Source organism: Azolla caroliniana, unplaced genomic scaffold, assembly GCF_043228905.1.
Source record: "Azolla caroliniana isolate FFs.n. ecotype wild unplaced genomic scaffold, voAzoCaro1.0.p SCAF_5, whole genome shotgun sequence".
NCBI classification, from domain to species: domain Eukaryota; kingdom Viridiplantae; phylum Streptophyta; class Polypodiopsida; order Salviniales; family Salviniaceae; genus Azolla; species Azolla caroliniana.
The window spans coordinates 5,743,598-5,763,586 of record NW_028230440.1 but is presented as its reverse complement, the minus strand read 5'-3'; the positions used below and the strand labels follow the sequence as shown (position 1 = coordinate 5,763,586).

Sequence of the window (19,989 nt, the reverse complement as noted above, 5' to 3'; positions counted from 1 at the left end):
ATGCACCCCTAAAAAGAGTTGGTTTTCTTTTTATTCTCTATTTTTTGCTCCCTCACTATCAACCCTAGTCATCATGAAGCAAGCATGGGCTAAGACATCACTATGTATCATCAAGTGGCACTGCCACACTTTGTAGTTGTTGTTCATTGTTTTCCTCGTTAGCTAACATTCCAAACAATGACATTGTTAATCGTTGTGACAAGCGTTAATCATTGTGAATATCATTAGAGCTTGTGGTTGTTGCTCACAATTGTAGTTGTTGATGTACAGTCATATACGGTGCTCAACTCATACTAGTATTACTATGAAATGAACTACAAAATTGAAAATATATTTAACTTCAGAAAGGAATATTTTGTGTGCCTATGGATCGATAACACTAAAAACATATGTTTCAATAATGTCATAGTTCAAGAGTTGGACATCCCAAGATTCATAAAATGTGTGTCCACATGCACTGTAAAAAACAATTGCTCGTGCTTTTACAAGGATATTAACAAACATGCACACAAATCTCCTATTTATCACGCCAATATATCCTTGAGGTAGCTAGTTTGTCATGACAATTGTGTATATCCCAATGCAAAGTGGGAAAGTATTTCAATAGTGAATTCCATTGTTAAAATTTTTGTCATAAATTGTCTCAAACTATAATCAAAACTTGACCGAATTTGGTTGAGGGCGTTCAATTGAACAAAGTTCTTGTTCAATAAAATTGATCATTGTGAAAATGGATGGACAAATTGATTGTACTAATCGAGTTCTTGAAGATATCATTTTTCCAAACACTAATGCAATAGAAATGAATTGGGGGGTCCGGGGATATTCTAACTCTTCGAGAATCCACACACAACAGTGCAAAACATCTCTATGGGGTTTAGTTCATACATGTTGATATATGGTTTGTACTACAACCATTGATCGGTATATGCCTACACAGATAAAGTCCCCTACATTCAAGAATTCATTGAAGATCATTAGGTATATTGGATATTTAAAAGTTTCCACTAGCTTTGTATTGACTTCAATGTGTATATCACATGGATTTCATAGACTTCAATTCACCTTCACCATGCTTGCACATCAAGATACATTGAGAGGGATAAGGATCATCAAGTCACGTGGATGCAAACCAACTTTCCATCAGCTTTGCAATGACTTTGAGTATATTGTCCAAAAGCGCGTAGGAAGTTTAAATGGTGATCATCTTGAACTCCACATAAAAAATGTGTAGTTCATTCCATCAAGCTTGTTGTTATGAGCAGAACGATAACTTATCTCGTGGTAGGGTTAATCAAGAATGTAAAGAAAAAAGGATTACTTTTAATCCTATGATATGGTTATCCTCCGTAATACTCGCTCTTTGAGAGTATTAGTTGTCACGACCTTGATTCAGATTCTCTCTTGTCTTTTTCATCTTACAAGCCTAGAGAACCAATATAACTCTAATATCATATATGGTTGCATGGGCAATATGGATGTAGACCAAATAACAAATAAACAGAAATGGAAATACCATGCACATATTGTAGAGTGTCCAAAGCATAATAGAAGTAGAGAGATGACAAAATTAATATTTATGCATAGTTTGCTTAAAAAAAGTTATACTTTACACATAGTTTACTAACACTAATGGTTACTTGGAGCCGCCGCCCACTCTATTGGCCACGTTTACTTAGTATGCTCAACTATAATTATCCCTCGTGCATACAAACCCTAGCATCTCTAGCCACCCATTCGATTGGGCACAACGATGTGGTTCGCGCAACTAAAATTATCCCTTATACATACTTTACTAACTCTAACGACTACTTTCACCAATCACCATCTCCATAGATCATGGCCAATAAGTTCACTCAACTAAAGTTAGCCCCGTACATACGAACCCTAGGGCCGCTTTCCATCAACCATCCATTTCATTGGCCTCAACAATGTAGTTTGCTCCACTAAAGTTCTCCCTTCTACATAACTTACTAACCGATGATGATTACTTTCATAAACTATCCATTGCATTGACCACAACCCCTTAGCTCTCTCAACCAATGTTATTTATACATACCCCACACAAGCTAATCCCTGTGGCTCCTTTCACTAGTTGCCCATTCAAGATGCTAGTCATCACACTTTGCCCCAACTAGCAAGTGGACAATCCGATAAATGGAAAGAAGATGAACAAGTTTGAAAGAGGCGCTTGTTCCCTGGTGGTGGACGGACGAGAGCACGTGTTTCGAGATGGGTGTTTTGCGATCACGTGAATCGAACCAGAACTAGAGAGAGAGAGAGAGAGAGAGAGAGAGAGAGCCCAAGTGGATGTAGCTCAGTTGGTAAGGTTGCAGGTGGTCATGGGTTCAACCCCTATATTCCATAGTGGCATCTAGTGAAATAGAGATATATATGAAGTATATAATAGAGAGGTGAGGAAATTGGGTTTCGAACCCAAGACTCAGTGCTTGTAGTGTTGTCGACTTACCACTAGGGTAATTAAATCTAATTACGAGAGCGATAGAGAGAGAGAGAGATTACCGGCCAAATTTGGCCCATGAGACAATTGGTGTACAATAAAATAGGGTATTTACCCAATCATCAAAAATAAAAATAGAACTTGAGCTAAAAAAGTTCTAGTATTGTACAAAACGTGTTATGATGTAACATATTCAATAAAGGAAATGACTTTGTAGTAGCACTAGTGTAATTTCCACCCAAGCCTCTCGAAAAGAAGTGGGAGGTCAAAGGGTTTCGGTGTGGGTGTGACCTGTGGTCCAACCATGGCATCTAGGCGGTGTAGCTCACGCTCCCTTATTTTCTTTAATTGCTTCTACACCATGTTGAGTTGCTTTGAAACCCGACATCTGAGGGTGTTTGGTTCTTCTTTGGTTTTCTGCTTCATCAAGGAAGAGATTGAGTGGTTGTAGGTGTGTCCACATTCGCCATCTCCCCATGTCCCCGAAAAACTTCGTTTGTGACATTCTAGTGAATCTTAGAAATATTATCGTCAAACCTTTTGTAGTTTGTTCTCTCTAAGTTGTTTTCGCTCTAAGATATTGTGGTGTGCATGTGTTCCTTTGTGCCACCCTTTTAGCATGTCACCCTTTTTAGGATGCATGTACCTAAGCCGACCCACCCTTTTAGCACACCCTTTTTAGCTAAGCCAACCCAAATGGGTACCTTTGTATTACTATCAACTATAAATTGAGTAAGAACTAAGGAGTTAAGTTGGCTGGTTTTGATCTCTTATGTGCATTTCACAACATATCTGCCTATTTTCTTTTATATCTAGAGTATCTAATAATAGTTTGGGGAGGGTGGGAGAGGGACCGACCAGGTATGTCTCGGGTATTTTGCTCGTATCTCGGCGTAAGCTGGACATTTGCATGGAAAGTGGTACTCATCTGGGTCTATCTCCATGTGACATAATTATATATCCTTTCCGGGGGATGCCATTAGTATGACCATTCTCAATATATATACATACATATATATATATGTATATATATATATATATATAGAGAGAGAGAGAGAGAGAGAGAGAGAGAGAGAGAGACCTCTCTGGGACGCCATTAGTACGACCATTCTCAATAGAGAGAGAGAGAGAGAGAGAGAGAGAAGAGGGCCAATAATAAGGTTTCTCTTAGATTCTAAGGAAGCATTCCACCTGTTTGATTTGGTGGTGATGGTGATGGTGATGGTGGGCGATGGTGATGCTTCAACGAACGTTTAGCTATGGAAGAAGGAGACAATACGACCTTTCTCTCTCTCCCTTCCCTCTGAAGCCAAAGCTTTCTTTACAGCGCAAACAAAACCTACTCCAACAACAAACCCACCTTATACAAAGGTACTTACTCTGTCTCTCTGTCTCTGTCTGCCATAGCTTTTGCTCCCCCCCCCCCCCCCCCCCCTCCCCGGCCCTGTTCCTCGGTTCCATGGACTCCCCTTCCTTTGGAACCTTTTTCTTGTCCCTTGGTCGTCGTGACAAACAATGCTGCTGCAATTTAACTGGGGTCTTTTCCATTGTTTTCTTAGGCTTTGGTGCCTTCAATTGTTGGTGGTTCTTAGTCCTTCCTCACCAAGGACCGTTTCCAATCACCTCTGTCGATAGTCACAACACCATCCCCATACTCATCAATGGGTCTAGTAGAGATAGCAGCAGTAGTATGCCTCCTCATCAGCCAGAAGAAGCTCCCACCATCCTCATCAATGGGTGTAATGGAGATAACATCAGTATGTTCCTTCAGAAAGAAGAGGCTTCTCCTCCTCTTTATGCACCATCCCAAGGTATTCTTTTGATTCCATTTTTTCTATTCTAATTTTATGTTTTTTTTTTTTTTGTGTGGAGCATAATTCAGTATTAAGAATCGTTAACATTCTGTATCTTCTGTTTTTGAACTCCACACATGCCCATATAAGACCACCATCTCCATATGTGGTAATTTTCAGATGGGGACATAGTTTTCTGACTCATTACCATTACTATTATGCTCCTAGATATCCTGATGGGTGTCTATATATAATGTCCAGCCTAATGTGAAAGGCCCAAATTGGACAGGCAGCTTGTGTAAGGCGTCCTTAGGGGAGGGAAAGGTTAATAAGGCCTATAACACATTGGCTCACCATTTTGTGGAATAGTCTTTACTGTCAGCCTGTGAATGCAGACAATTTCCGCAATTCTAGACCTACCAGATGTTTTTGGTAGATGGGTTTCACTATTTTGGAAACCAGTTTGTGACTACCATATTGGGATACCCTAGGACATAGGACTGACTTACACCTCAAATGCACCGATCAAAATTTCGGGGATATGTGATGATCATAGATCTCCCACCATCAATCTGGTTAAGTTCTGTACATTGAATTTAGCTTATAAGAATTTCAAGCTTTTTGCTGACTCGCCATAGCCTAGTTGTGCTTAGATAGGCTGGATTTGGTGATCTCTGTAGTTAACTTTTGCGATAAAAAGTGATTCTTTCTGCCGCTTTTTATTCTAACCATTAATGACAGTTTGCATTACATTTTATATCATAAAATATGCTGCTTATGATTTTTCCAAAGTTATTTTCTTAGGAATATTTATGCTTGACACATGTTTTAGGGAATTTCTGTGATCTTACTCGAGGTCATTGGATCTCTGATTCTACTCCACCATTGTATACCAATGACACGTGTAAATATATTCTACCGAATCAGAATTGCATGATGAACGGGAGGCCAGACAGAGGCTTTCTCTACTGGAAATGGAAACCTATAGACTGTGAACTGCAACCATTTAACCCTAAATCATTCCTCGAAATGATGAGGGGGAAGAGAATGGTATTCATTGGGGACTCGATTGCTCGTAATCAAATGCAAGCTCTTTTATGTGCCCTGTCTCAGGTCAGAAATATCTTCTTCTTTGTTTGTCCTCTTTAGCAAATTTGAACAAAACTGATTATGGACATAGTACTTACCTCAATACCATTGCAGGTTGACGACCCGACAAACTTGTATAATGATGGGAAAGAGAAAGAGTACACATGGGAATTTCTTTATTACAACTTCACATTAGCAAACTCATGGTCGCCATTCCTCGTGAATCACTCAGTTGAAAATGATATTTACAAGATTCATCTTGACCAACCAGACATGGCATGGTCACTCCCATTTGCTAATTACGATGTCGCGATAATCTCAACTGGCTATTGGTACTTTAGACCTAGTATATATTACATGAACAATACAATATTAGGTAGTAATCCTCGGTCTGGACTTAATCTTACACAGTTTGATATGCTCCCTGCCATGAAGATAGCCTTAGGAACTGTTTTAAGGCATATGGTGGATAAATTCAATGGGATCACCATCATGCGGACGATAACAGTACCTCATTTTGAAAATGGGTCATGGGGAAATGGAGGATCTTGCAATAGAACACAGCCTTACGCTGACACTGATATGAAAATGCCGTTACCATGGATGAGCAATGCAATGTACAACATTCAGATGGAGGAGTACATGAAAGTGATGGTGATCAAGGATGGGTTAATGCCTCCAAGATTAAAGCTTTTGGATGTCACATATAGTGCTCTCCTACGTCCAGATGGGCATCCGGGCCCTTATAGGATCCAAAAACCAAATGAGCCTGTAAATGACTGCTTGCATTGGTGCTTGCCAGGACCCATTGATATGTGGAGCCAGCTCCTTACAGAAACAATTAAACCATATTTTTATCACCTCGCGTGATGGTACACCTATAATTGATCGATGTCAAATGAGCATGCACAAGACCTTAATACCTTCTTTGGGAATGTGTTTCATGTGTGGAAAACCAACTACGTTACTTGCTGAAACCTCGAAACCATATCCTCATAATCTTTTAGCATACACAAGACTTGAATACCTTCACATCAACGAGTATTACACAAGACTTGAATGCCATCAATGGCCTTCCACTTCAAATTCGTCGCTCATGAGTAAGAAAAATTCTTTCCCCAAAAACAAAACCTGGCTTCAAAATCATGAAAAAACACAAACAGTTGTTGTTGAGGTGCAATTATCTATGAAGTTGTTGAAAGTGCAGATTTTGTTATAAATTAAAGATGTCGACAACTTTGAAAGAGTAGTTTTTGTAATAAATTAAAGGTGTTGACAACTTAGCACTTTCCCTCGCAAAAACTCTTAACACCTTGAATTTTCTTGTCCTTTCTATTGTATCAATCTTAAATAAGACAAGATATAGAAGACAACTCAACTCCTCTTCAATACAAGCATACATGATATCCAAACATGAATGGAATATGTAGAAACTACCAATGGAAGTTGAAGTTGGGGATCGCTATCCATGGACCATTAGTGCATTGGATTTTCATGTGAAGAATTATGTTACAAACCTTTGTATGTAACTTTTAAAAAGTGTGGGGCACATAATTCTAAAAAAAAATCATACTAATAAAATTGTGGGTTTGTATATGCACCTTACTATGCATTAAAAGTTGCATTCTGCTCGCACTTAATTGTGACCCTTGTCTAGTTGACATGTTAGCTACATCTATTTGAGAGAGAGGGAGAGTAAAAGACATGTAGCTCAATGGGTAAGTGTGGTCATGTTTTCAACCCCTACATTCAACAATGGTATTTGGTAAAGTAATGCAAATAGTGATATTTGAACCCGATTGCATAGTTAGTAAATATTAGCTTAACTTTACCACATGAAACAAATGGATATATAGTTTTAAAAAGGAGGAAGAAAAATGATCATTATATACTAGAAAGCAAAGATGGCCCGTGAGACTAAATGAGACATCTCATCTTGGCAAACAACAAACCACACAAATGTAAATATATAGGCAAAACCTCCTAAGGTACTTTAGTTTCCTTGAAGCATGTCTAGGCATCTACATGTCGACATTCCATTGCTCTTGAAGACATTCTTGTTAGCCCAAAATAAGATGAACCAAAACTTCAGACTTTAATAAATCTCCAGTATTGGTTGGTCCAAGATGGAGTAATGGCCTATGTACAAGACAAATTGCTTCTGAATTGTAACATCATAGGGAGTGGTGATGGCGATGAAGAATGTCGTGAGGATTCTTTGTAGTTACAAGCGTATCTGGTCTTCATATTCCATTATATTACGCATTAGACTTAAGTCATAGAAACAATACAATGGTGAACTAATACTCCTCCCATTCAACCTCGTAACGGTGCAAATCCATTCCACTATAGTGCATAACCCATGTGAAGAGCTCTTGCTATACCCTATCGTATCATAGAGTAGGAAATATATGTATCAATGTTAGAGGATTGTATGACAAATCCTCCACGTAACAAGTGTAAAAAAGGGCCTTATAATGAGCCATCTTCCTGCAATTAGCATGATGGGATAGAGCAATGTCCTCTTCATATCTTGCTTCAACTTATATATTTAGATGACCTTACTCTTTCCTTTCGTTCATGGGGGATAATGCATCATGCTCATTTCATTTGAGCATATTGATACCAACATGCCTTTCAACCAAATCTTTTGGTGGCATTATCTTTGGCAAGGTCACGCTAACATATCATTGAAAGGCATTCCGATATGAAAGATGGGAATAACTAGAGGTAAATATATGTTGCATAAAGAAAGTCAGAACATCAATGTAGCTTAGTTTCGATATGGTTTTTAGTCCTTAATGCAGAGGTTTCAACAAATTTAGGAAGCATCAATTGTCTATCTTTTACATTCAAACCTCATCTAACCTAACATTACTTCATGATGTAGGTGTGAAACAAAATTTGATAGATGTTGCAAATATTGAATTCATGGAGATGGTCACAGCAAATGCTTAGAGAACAAAAAGTAACTAGAAACCGGAGTATGAACCAGTTACTACATCAAAAAAGTAGACCAACCTATTCCATCTAGAAGAGCTGTTGAAACCCTTTGTTTCTATTTATGATTGTCACTTTTCCTTTTACCAACCAAGGTTTCGACTTTTCATGCTGATTGCAGAGCTAAACTTTTATCTGACAGGTAGTTGTGATTTTATTAAATTGTCTCTACTCAAATATCCACTTGTAACTAGGGGCATGTTCAATTCTTTTGTATGAAATGAACGTTAGTATTGGAGGGCTTAATCATATTTTCTAACAAAGACAAATCATTTTCATCAACAAACAAGTTCAATGCATTAAGATGTATCATTACCGATACAAGCTCCGAATTTACAATCATTGGCAGAGTCTCATTATTACATTTGCTTGGCTTCTTTTAGACTAAATGTTTGGACTTCCCTAAAAAATGCCAAATCTAGGAGCTAAGTTAAGCTGTTAAAGTGAAGCTTTAACTCAACCAGCAGATTCGACTCAAGCAGACACTTCGATGTAATCAATGGCTTGTTTACAGATCCCTGTCATGCTAGCCTCTGGACCATACACCTAAAAAAGCAATAAAAATCAAAAGTAAGCAAACTAAAAGCATGAATCACCCTAATACGTATATATAAAACCGCAGCTGAACAAAGAAGAAGAAAAAACATGCACATGCCTCAATAGGCACATTGATCTCTTTGCTCAATGACCGCATCTTTGCAAGACCTTGTTCCCAATTCGGGCCACCTCTCCGCACATACACTCGCAACTTACTCTCCTTCATTTGGTTTTGCTGTGCATGAAGAAACAAACCATAAAGAGAATAAGTTTCCTTTTTTTTTTTGCTGCACATTATATCTGTGTTTTCAGCTACAAGTAATTTTCATGACTTCTGTCACCTTTTCGCGCATTGCTCTAATGATACCACCAAAAGTAGCAGCCACATCAGTAAAATTAGCAATTCCTCCACCAACAATGAGGGCTCTTGGACGGCCATCAGGATTGGCTGTGGCACACTGCAAGAGAAAAACATATATCTTTTGACTGATGCTTGGTTTTTATAAACAATAACATACAAAACGGTTTTGTGCTTAGGGAGCCTACATCTAATAGTACTCTCGCATAGTGGAGAACTTCGTCTTCCTTTGGGGCACCACTATATTCAGCATAGTTACCCAGGTCAGCAGCATAACCCAAGTCTCCCACCTGCATTTCCAATTCATTTTCATATTAGTGGTGTTAAATAAATATATAGAAACATTATGAGAAGACACTATAGTTAGGTTTCCTTACTGTATCAGCATAGATGACACTTGCACCTCCACCTGCAACCATCGTCCAAATGCGTGCATTCGGGTTCAATATTGCCAACTTCAGGGATGCACTAGTCTGAGTAAGGCAAGAGAACACACATTAATTTCACAGCCACTAAAACTTTCATTTACGACACTCTAATGAAGCAAATTGAACGAGTAGGTCAGGAATATACTTTCTCATCCATTGCATAGACAAGCTTCTCTGAAGGACTCATGACCCTTCCGAAGGGCAGTGGAAATTCCACATCACCCCACCTACAGCATTTTCAGCACAAGCCTAGAGTTCATTAGCAGAATTGATAACTGAACATTTCAAGAATGGATATAGTTGTCTAAACACAATCATTACTTCTTGAAGTTTTTGAAGGCAGCAGTGTCATCAAGTTCCCCTCGCATGTCAAGAGGAAAAGGCTCCCCCCCAACAAGAGTAAAAGGGTTCATCTCCAAAAAAGTGAAGTCAAGATCTGTTAGCCCATAAGAAGCATTTTCAGCCAAAAAATAGCTAAAACTTTTTGCTACAAGAGAACCACTTCAAAATGCAAATTGCAGAAAGATGGCATCACCTTCAAAAACAGTGAATACACCCTTGATAAAAGCCTCAATTTTGGGTCGGATCTGGAGATGAAGATCCATTAAATGACATCTGAACACACAAAGAATCGAGACTTTCTGAACACGGAATATTATCACGAACAATGATGACCTACCTCCAATGACAGAGTGGCAATAAGAGGGGCAGCAAGTTCATCACTCAATGGCTGTGCAGTTGGAACAAACACCTGCTTCACCTGTGCAGCATTTGTACATATTACTCACTGGCTGGCTTTTAAAGTAAAAAACACATTGCTCAGAGTACATATTTTCACAATTAAATTATACAGATTTGGAAATCGGACTTATTAGATGAGGTGGAACCTAATTCCTTTACCTTGTCCCAGTTCTCCTCAATCTCAATTCCCCCACATTCAGAGAAACTAACTGTTGAACCGAGGCGCTCCGACACAATTGAGAAATAGTACTCGTCGTCATGAGGCACAAAAGGCTCCACGATGAATGTGGTGATTGGGGCTTTGGCTCCACCCATTTCAACCTACACAAAGTCAAGGAAGAACTCATTTGCTAGATTTGAATTGGATGTCGAAAATCACCCAGATATATCCATTCAGTAGAAGCTACCAATAAAGACGGATGCAAGAATCGCCTAGGGAATCTTGTTTAGTGGAATTCAATTAGTATAGCTATGAATAGAAGCACACAATGACACAAAACTATTCATGGTTGATGTAAATCCATATATTTACTGAGGTTATGTATTTTTATGTTGTATGTGCATAGAAAATCAAAGCTAAGAGTGCAATCTGTCCACGGAACGTAAAGACTGCTTTGTGTCAAAACTGAAAATCTTTTTAAAGGTTTATCTTTTACGATCAAAGGTTTAGTTTTAGTTTAGATTTGTGCTGCCTTACATACCTCTTTTCCAAGGCGCTCTTTCACAAACGCCCTGACTCCAGCAAGATCCAAATTGAGAGCAACCTAGACAGAAATGGAAAGGCCAGGGGAGAGAATAGGGAGGTTGATATACAGATCTACATACCACTAGAAGAAAGCAAGAAAGAATAGACAAGAATATATATATATATATATATATAGAGAGAGAGAGAGAGAGAGAGAGAAGGATACATACCAGTCCGCTCTTCCCTCTCTTGCCAAAGAGCATGTCTGGTTTGACGACGAGCTTGGTAGAGTTGAGCCATGGCTCCCTGGTCACAAGCTCATCAAAGTCTGTGGATTGGGTCACCTTAGTTGATGAAAAAGGAAGGAATGGGATCAGTTTCATGACCACATGTATGTATGTATGTATGTAGGTAGGTAGATAGGTATGGGTGAGTGTGTGTGTGTGTGTGTGTGTGGGGTACCTGTGCGGACTTGATGGCGAGTGAAATGTTGGCAAGCCTCTGCAGGTGTTCCTTGAGGATCCTCTTCGAGTCATACTCTCTGATCTTCTTCCTGGCCATGGGTCTGCAGAAAGCACTACAGCAGTCAAATTACAAGAAGGGGAGATTAAAAAAAAAGAGAAGAGAAGGAGGGGAAGAACAGAGAGTAGTGATAGTGTGTGTGGAGTAGAGGGGTACATACAACAGGAAACACTAGAAGCAGGGGGAAGGAGAAAGAGAAGAATCAGAGAGAGAGAGAGAGAGAAACAGAGCTACTGAATGACTGGTGATGGGTGGGAATGGCGATGTCTATAGGCTATGGCGGGGTTACGCACGAGGTATGAATGAATGAATGGAATGAATGGAAGGAAGTAAAGTCCTGTTCTTCTTCTTCTTCCTTCTTCTTGTGTCTTGCTTTTTCTTTTTCCTTCTTCCTTCTTCTTCTTCTTCTTCTTCTTGCCAAAAAGACTCTACTCTGTCTCTGTTCACGTGAGTCAGTCTATTGTTGTATATATTAATTATATCATGTAATTAATTCACAGACACTACACACGCGCTCTCACACTCTCTACACACTAAAAGCATTTTCTTTTCTGTTTTTTTGTTTCCTTTTCTTGTGTTCCTGCTCTTCTTTTTCCTTCACATACATACATACATACAGCCCCCACTCCATCACTCCCAAAGAGCATGAAGCCCATGGTCGACCACTCCCCCAAAAGAGCATGAAGCCCATGGTCGGTCACCCCCAAAGAACATGGAAAGCCAAAGGCAGGCACGTTGATCGCTTTGCAAAGTACATGGAAAGCCAAGATGCTGGCAACATCGGTCACTCCAACAATCGTGACCCTTTCCATCCATTTGCCTTTCTATCTCTCTCAACCAGTCCTGATCCTGATCCTGATCCCGATCCCGATTCTGGTTCCATTCCTGATTTCGATCCCATGACCATTAATTCCATCCCACATTCCACCCCCCTCTTGAGCAATCGTACAAACAAAAAACAATATACTAACACGTATATATAGTATAGAGATATACTTGAGTAAAGTTTTATCCCAAATGATGGTACATTGTTCATCGAGTAGCCACCGAGGTCACAAACTTTTTTCACGAACAAGAGTTTATTGGAAATGTGATGCCAATGGTGTTGCCATATCACCCATTACATTATCACGTATATGATTTTGAAATTTATAATTGATGGGGGTGACAATGAGAATGAGATGAGGAAAATGGTGATATAGTTCATGCGGATTAAAAGATGAAGGAACATTGGTTTCTAACCACTAGAGCTAAGAAGGTATTTGCAAGAGGTTAATGTTGAGCATACAAATATTAGCATTACCCAAAGTGTACATATCTCACAATTTTGCTGACACACAATGTTTTACACAAACAATGCAAATCTCACATACCCACAAGGCTCACTGGCTCATTTGAAATATTTAGTGACATGCCCACAAGGGTTTAACAACTAGAGGGGAGCTAATAAGGCTTGAATGTGTCCAGATTCTATACCTTTGAAAACCAACATTTATGCACCCAGCATTAGGCAATGAATTGAATAAACATAGTAACATGGAAAATTGCACAATTACACCGGTTTCTCTCTTTCTATGCTTTTAATGGTCTATATATGCAACTTTTATAACCAATTAAAGGAGTACCCCTCGAGTAATGTGTGATCATATTTACCTACCTTATTTTACTATTTGCAAGTTGCAACATTGAACTCCCTTATGTGCATATGTTGAGCAATGGCCTTTTATTGGTTAATATGCATACCCACCAAACCACTTATAATTTTATTCTCTTTCTTTCTCTTCTTGTCCTACTGTCGTATTGCTTATTGTTCAAACCAAGGTTAGCATATACATTTGGGTTTAGGAGTAGGGTTGAAGATTAGAGTATTGACTTTTTTAAAGTTTATGTTTTATTTGGTCCATCAATGTACGCGACTTTTGTAAAGCCCATACCTTGAGCTTGACAATATGACCATAATCCACCTAGAACGAGCATCTCTGAATATTACTCATTCAATAATTCTATTTTTTAAAAGTTTGCTTGAATCAATATTGCACATTGTATCTTGTTTCATTTACAAAGACCACACATTAGAAAGCTCACAATTTTAATGCCAACCATAAAAAATTTAATGCAAAGACTAGGTGTACAATGACATAATACGAACTAAAACGAAGGGGTAATCTTGATATTTTGACCTATCCTTAATGCCCGTATGAAATCCATAACCTAAATTTTCTCTAAAAAAGCATTAATGCATGCATGGTGTCAAACATCAAATACCCTAATACAACTGTTTCATACTCTTAAAAACTTAAGGACATTAAGTTTGGTGTCAACAAAACCAAATTGTGTTAAAGATAAGTCAGATATGACATGAAATTAGTATAGAATTAGATGAATGAACTTCCATCTTCGAATCAATAAATGAATGAATTTCACTACAATGAACTACGACAACATCAAATTAACTTATTTCAACTTAACTAAAAATAACAATAAATGAAATAGCTTCGAGTTATAGAGGACCATTTTGAAATTGTTTTGATGTTCTGTGTTTGCATTGTTTTGAGACCACTTGGGTTCTAAAACATCAAGGATATAATTACAAACAAATCTATTGATGTTTGCAAAACTCATCTTTAACATGGATTGCTGTCTACTGCTGTTGATCAATACTTATCATAAATAAACTAAGATTCTCATGATATTCATACATAATAAAAATAAGTCAAGGAGAGATCATAGATCCAAATATCAGGAAAAGAATACTTAACACAACAATGATATTCATACATAATAAAAAATAATTCAAGGAGAGATCATAGATCCAAATATCAGGAAAAGAATACTTAACACAACAATGATACTCATACATAATAAAAAATAATTCAACAAGAGATTATAGACGCAAATATTACGAAAAGAAAACTTAGCACAACCAACTGGTGTTTACAAAAACTCACTCTCCTTGTATTGATCCTTAAGGAATGAAAGGTGAGAAAGATAGCATTCTATTACTACTACTACTCCTCTATGCATGCAGTTAACATTGTTCATTGAAAGAACTCCACGTTGAAGGTGACAATACAATGACAACAGTTCATCAAGATTTCAATGAAGCATTTTGTTCCAAGATTCTGAATAAGGTGGTGCAAAAAAAATGTACAACGATGAATGACACCATAATAATAGACACCAGCAGCATCGTGTCATTCAAAGAATTTGAGAGTATAACAAGTTTATATATCCATAATAGAAGTCTAGAACTCTCGATTTTTGAAAATGAAGGGACCTATCATTGTCCATGCTGTCAGCAAAACATTATGTTAGTATCAAGTTCCATAATCTTTAAAGAAACACATGTATAGAGTTTAGAACTTAACTGTACATAGCTGCAGCTATCCATTGGCTGACAATTTTTACCCAAACACTAGCTGAACCAACATCTATACTCATCCTGTATTTAAAGTTAATCCACATCATGAGTTAAAATTCCCTCTATAGGACTAGTGGAAGGAGCAATTTGCTGCTATATACTTGTGCATTGTTTGATGCAGATTCCAGCCAACAAACAGCATAGCAAAGTACATCGCACCCATTGCAAATACCAAGTGGAAGAAACCATATCCATATGGGATGTCTTCCTCTGTGCGTACCTTGTCCTGTTTTCTGAACTGTGTACAGTAAACTCATTCGTAAACATTTGCCGTAAACAAGTTTCATCAATTTTCTATTGGGCAAAAAAAACTGTGATGAGAAACGTACAGTGCAACACTCTGAGTCAGTGCCTGTCGTCATCGTTGCCACAACAATTGCCAGCACTGCAATAGTGAAGCTCTGAAAAATGACATCAAAGTTAGTCACCTCTTACTAGTACTGAAAAAAGAAAAGTAATTTCATGGTAAGTATGCTCACACTCCACAATCATGTTTAGAGACGTAACAAGTAACATAGGTCATTTAATCCACTGACAATTTAACTTAAATAGAAACTAGAATAAACAATCATTTAAATCCTGTTCTACTATTATGTGTTAAAGTTTTCTCTTTTTTCTAATGGATCTTGGAACTTAATTAAACTTATTATGATCGATTATTTACAATGATAGTTAGCCAATCTCCTTTTCCACTCTGCCGAGGCCGTGTATTGCATTCTGCTGAAAATGGCTCACTGCAAAAAAAAAGTTTTCCAAATGCATTCAAATTAAGGAATAAGCTTATACCACGAAATTGGAATGAATGAATAGTTTTAAGTCTCGTCAATTAAAATCTGTTACAGTACAATTCTCAATGTTACTAACTGCCTCTGCTTCTAAACGATATGTTTGCTACCATTTTACGCTAAAATGCCTATTAGAAAAAATTCCCTGCAAAAATAAACTGATGCAATACACTTCCACAGGCTCTAAGGCCAACATGATTACAGTTTACATGAAAGAAAATTTTATAAATAACCATGTCATATAAACTAATTACAAATGTAACAGAGTAGAATGAGGGAACAATGCATAAACCAAATTATTCACAAGGATATACCTTGTTATCGCAGACCAGCACAAGAACACAATATATATAGACATTAACCCAGACGTCATTAGACCAGCTTTGACCTGTCATAAACTATTTTTTATTGAGAGGAATATATTAACAAATTAAAGATGTTCAATTGAAGAAACTCTTAGATGGCAACTAGGAGAAACAAGCGTACTTTGGAATGAACTGAGATACTAGTCATCAGCTGGATCATGACTAAAGTTGTTGTAATCAGCACTATATTTAATCTGCATGAGATCTTGGGAGCAAACCACATGTACATGAAGACAATTCCACTAAGTGAAGCAGAATAAGATCCTATGGTTACAATGACCATTGGTATACGACTGCAGAAAAATCAAAGCCAGTTACTGCAGTGGAAACTATTTTCTATCATGAGTTCAGAAGTTAGAACATTCTACACGGACAGACATTTAATCCATACGTGATTAAAAACGTAGGGATTATAAAAAGAAAGAGATGCTATTTTCTGAAAAACAAATATACGAATTCTACAAAAGAAGAGCGCATGCACAACATTGCAGATAATAAAAGATATCAACATTATCTGCATCATGCTAAGCAGTGCATATCACAAATAGAATACTGCAATACTTGCTACCAATAGTCAGAAATAGTGGCAGAAACTTGCCAGCGTCGAACTTTCTTATCTGAAATCCAGTCTTCATTCCACCAATATATAAAATTGATGATACTCAATAACTGAATCAGAAGGAAAACCCTGCCAAATGTCAATCATTACGAAACCTCTCGGTGAGTTAATGGCATATTGCTTGAAATGGAAGAAATCAAAGAAGTTATAAAGGAAACTGACACTTTTCTATTTTAATTTCACTCTCTACTCTCAAGGCATGGCCCTTTCTAGCTTCAACTTTGAACCACGTATTTACTATGGGGAATTCAGAACTCCCAATTATGCATAAATATAAATTCTAGTTTTGATTATTCATGGTACTTTTTTGTCGCATGAGGAATATTCAGTCCATGTTTTAAAAAGCTTTAGAGACATCAGCCACTGTGAACCTTCTACAGGAGGAAGAAGGGTTCGAGTTCTTCGGGAAGCTTTTGAGTCCACCTCTGTTTTGGCCCCATCTAACAGCCACATGAGCAGATTGTCGCAACCATTCTTCCTACCTTTTCTCATAAACTATAATCCTATTCAGTACATTTTGTACATGTTTTATGTATGTGCTGTGTGAATCCACTCCATTATCACTATCATATTAAAATTTTCTTTCTAAGGAAATTATTCACAACTACTCATATTCCAATTCATTTCCATTATGGCTTTAGGATGTTGCATAAATTTCTTATATCACAAATAGAACTTTTCAGCTTCATGATTCTTAGGTACTCTTCTCCATTCTCATTACTACTCAAGAAATAAACATCAGTGAGTATTGTTTTGAATATTTCCAAGCCTTAATTTAATGAAAATTATATATTTATATACACAGAGTAAGGCATCTTGATTAATCAAATAATTTTACTCATAAAAAATAGGTTTAAACAATCATTTTTTGGTTTTTGTAGTTACCTTTCTTCACTCATACAAATAATTATCAAATAAGTATATTACAGTTAATATTCAAAAATATAGTGACTATACACAATGATCGTTTCCACACATATGTGAGAAAGATAAAGTACAATATGTTTCTCTGAAGGGCTTCAGATGCACTCACCCGGCACCAAATCGTGCAATTTCACCTAAAGAAAAAGGATCAGAAGTCACATATTTTGCCAATGTTTTTATAACTTCATAGATCATCAAAGCAAATTCAACTAACCATAAACATGGATGAAGGCAGGAGGTACCAAAAATGGTGTGACCATAAAAATAAGCCACATTAAAGTTTTGACAGGCCACCAGCCTGAATGCCAAGAATGCCTTGGATCGCTTACTTTCTTCGTACGAACAGTTGTAATAAACATTGTGAAAAAGAATATCTATATTCTGTTCAGGAACATCAACTGCTAGATATATTCATATCTGAAACTTCGAAATGTTCAAATGCAAAAGGATACAAAACATCCCATGCTCAAACGGAGTACTCCTTCAGAACCTAGGCAATCATGGCCTCCTTGACAGCCCTTCAAATCTGACGGAAAGCATAGCATATTCATGAATCAATTACAAACAACTGACAAGTAGAAGACCAGATTTTTTTTCGTTATTCCCTCTATGTTTTTTGTTATTTCCCCAAATGCTATCACCATATATAGCTCTAGGGGGGGCAGATTAACCATATCATTGATCAAATTGTACATATAATTGAGACAAAGGAGATGAATTGACCATATAATTGCTCATAAAGAAGACAGTCGCAGCAGACAGGGTTAACCACAGGCATTGGTGGAATAGAGAAAACATAGAGACAGTTGGGAAAAAAAAGCAAAACTCAGAGGTTCCTCCCTAAAAAGTATTCTACAAGACATATTGAAACACGGATCTGAGAAGAATAAAGGGAGCGTAGAGCTATTGTGAATGAAAAACTTACAATGGAACTGATTTAAGGCTTGGTGGCTGTAATCTCGGACTACCCAAGCAGAGAGGTTGGTTAGAAGAAAGATGAATCCATAGATGTACCGTGCCACTGGAGGAGAAGGACCCCCACATGACTGTCCAAAAGCAGCCTGTCTTCTGGAATCACCAAGCAGTCCTCCAGATGGCTTCATCGTGAATGTATCCTGAGCACAATTAATGAACCAATGCTAGCCATTCCACGTAAGAATTCGTATCCCAAATATAGAGCACCATGATCGCATCCCTGAAATGTATAAGAGCTGTTAGAACGTAGCAGAATGAGGTGAAAAATCACAGTGTAGATTCAAAGAATAACGATACTCCATATTCAAAGCAAGTTAAATCTGCAGAGACTGCATAAATGAAAGAAAATTCAATGCACCAATAGCGAAGTGGTGAACTAAAGAACTGTGCTACATACCATAAGAAAGAACAAAACAAGTTATATTAAGTTGCATGTATGAGAGTTGAGAGATATTGGCAGCTTTCAATGACCTTTGGAGAAGGAAAGAGCTCAAGATGGATTAACAAAACTTAGAGCTTTTATTCGAAGAAAAACTCAAAGTTGCCAAAAGCAGAAGTGATAAGGAGAAACGGATTATGCACGAGGTGCGCGTTACAAAAACTACAATCAAAAGCAAATTCGATGTTGCAACAAAGAAAGGTGAGCGAGAAGCTCGTCGTTCTAACGACAGAGAAAAATGAAAAGGACATGTTCAGTGAAGCTCAAGAGAGAAGAAAGTTTTAGCAGGTTTTCAATTCATCTTCTTCGGAACTTAAAGCAGACGCGAGAAACAAGTATTCAGAACTGAAGCAAATCACGAGCAAGACATACTAAATAAGATCCCTAGAAAGGAAGAGAAGGTTAATAATTTATTCCCTCAAGGACTAAAAATAGCCATCTCAGGAGATCATGCTCATCACTACAACAATTCTCATTCACATGATAGATGCATGCAAACAAATCCAAACTATCTACCAATGGATCTTGGTCCTCACTCTCATCCATGTCGTCCATACACTTTGTATCAGTCTAACAGCGAAAGTTTCAACATTCGTCAATTGGAGGCTTTTGCATAAGCATCACATGTTTCACACTGTAGGTAGGATCTTTAGTTCGCCGATTCCCACAGTAGCAAAAACAGAAGCACAGAATAAACAGAAACTGGATCGTCCAATTAGTGCATCCGTCTCCACCACATATTGTACCTACTCCAACATATAGGTTTCAACCTACATTGCAAATTCTCAAGTTTCTTCTTTGTGTAATCATCACATTACAGCTAGAAAGCGTAGCTTCCTAAGACTTA

General features: G+C 37.6%; 3 protein-coding genes across 3 annotated transcripts; 1 reads left to right on the top strand and 2 right to left on the bottom strand.

The window, feature by feature from the left end:
* The first annotated feature begins 3,924 nt into the window (after positions 1-3,924).
* Positions 3,925-6,925, top strand: LOC147863887 (protein trichome birefringence-like 25). Its single transcript, XM_087320350.1, has 3 exons — positions 3,925-4,272; positions 5,087-5,367; positions 5,458-6,925. Exons 1-3 carry the CDS (start codon positions 4,152-4,154, stop codon positions 6,211-6,213), a joined length of 1,158 nt encoding a protein of 385 aa, XP_087176476.1. The 5' UTR covers positions 3,925-4,151; the 3' UTR covers positions 6,214-6,925.
* Positions 6,926-8,615: 1,690 nt separating this feature from the next.
* Positions 8,616-11,657, bottom strand: LOC147863886 (ATP-citrate synthase alpha chain protein 3-like). Its single transcript, XM_087319699.1, has 13 exons — positions 11,555-11,657; positions 11,323-11,436; positions 11,109-11,171; positions 10,567-10,728; positions 10,346-10,426; positions 10,202-10,253; positions 9,988-10,102; positions 9,812-9,893; positions 9,616-9,711; positions 9,427-9,528; positions 9,222-9,338; positions 8,999-9,115; positions 8,616-8,889 (listed from the first exon to the last, which is right to left on the bottom strand). Exons 1-13 carry the CDS (start codon positions 11,651-11,653, stop codon positions 8,818-8,820), a joined length of 1,272 nt encoding a protein of 423 aa, XP_087175825.1. The 5' UTR covers positions 11,654-11,657; the 3' UTR covers positions 8,616-8,817.
* A 2,856-nt stretch (positions 11,658-14,513) lies between these two features.
* Positions 14,514-18,831, bottom strand: LOC147863885 (uncharacterized). The gene is made up of 12 exons (XM_087319540.1): positions 18,654-18,831; positions 18,181-18,254; positions 17,943-18,102; positions 17,838-17,862; positions 16,784-16,873; positions 16,307-16,478; positions 16,135-16,208; positions 15,700-15,769; positions 15,365-15,436; positions 15,137-15,273; positions 14,983-15,056; positions 14,514-14,906 (listed from the first exon to the last, which is right to left on the bottom strand). The coding sequence occupies exons 1-12, from the start codon at positions 18,829-18,831 to the stop codon at positions 14,860-14,862; spliced, it is 1,173 nt and encodes a 390-aa protein (XP_087175666.1). The 3' UTR covers positions 14,514-14,859.
* Positions 18,832-19,989: the final 1,158 nt, after the last annotated feature.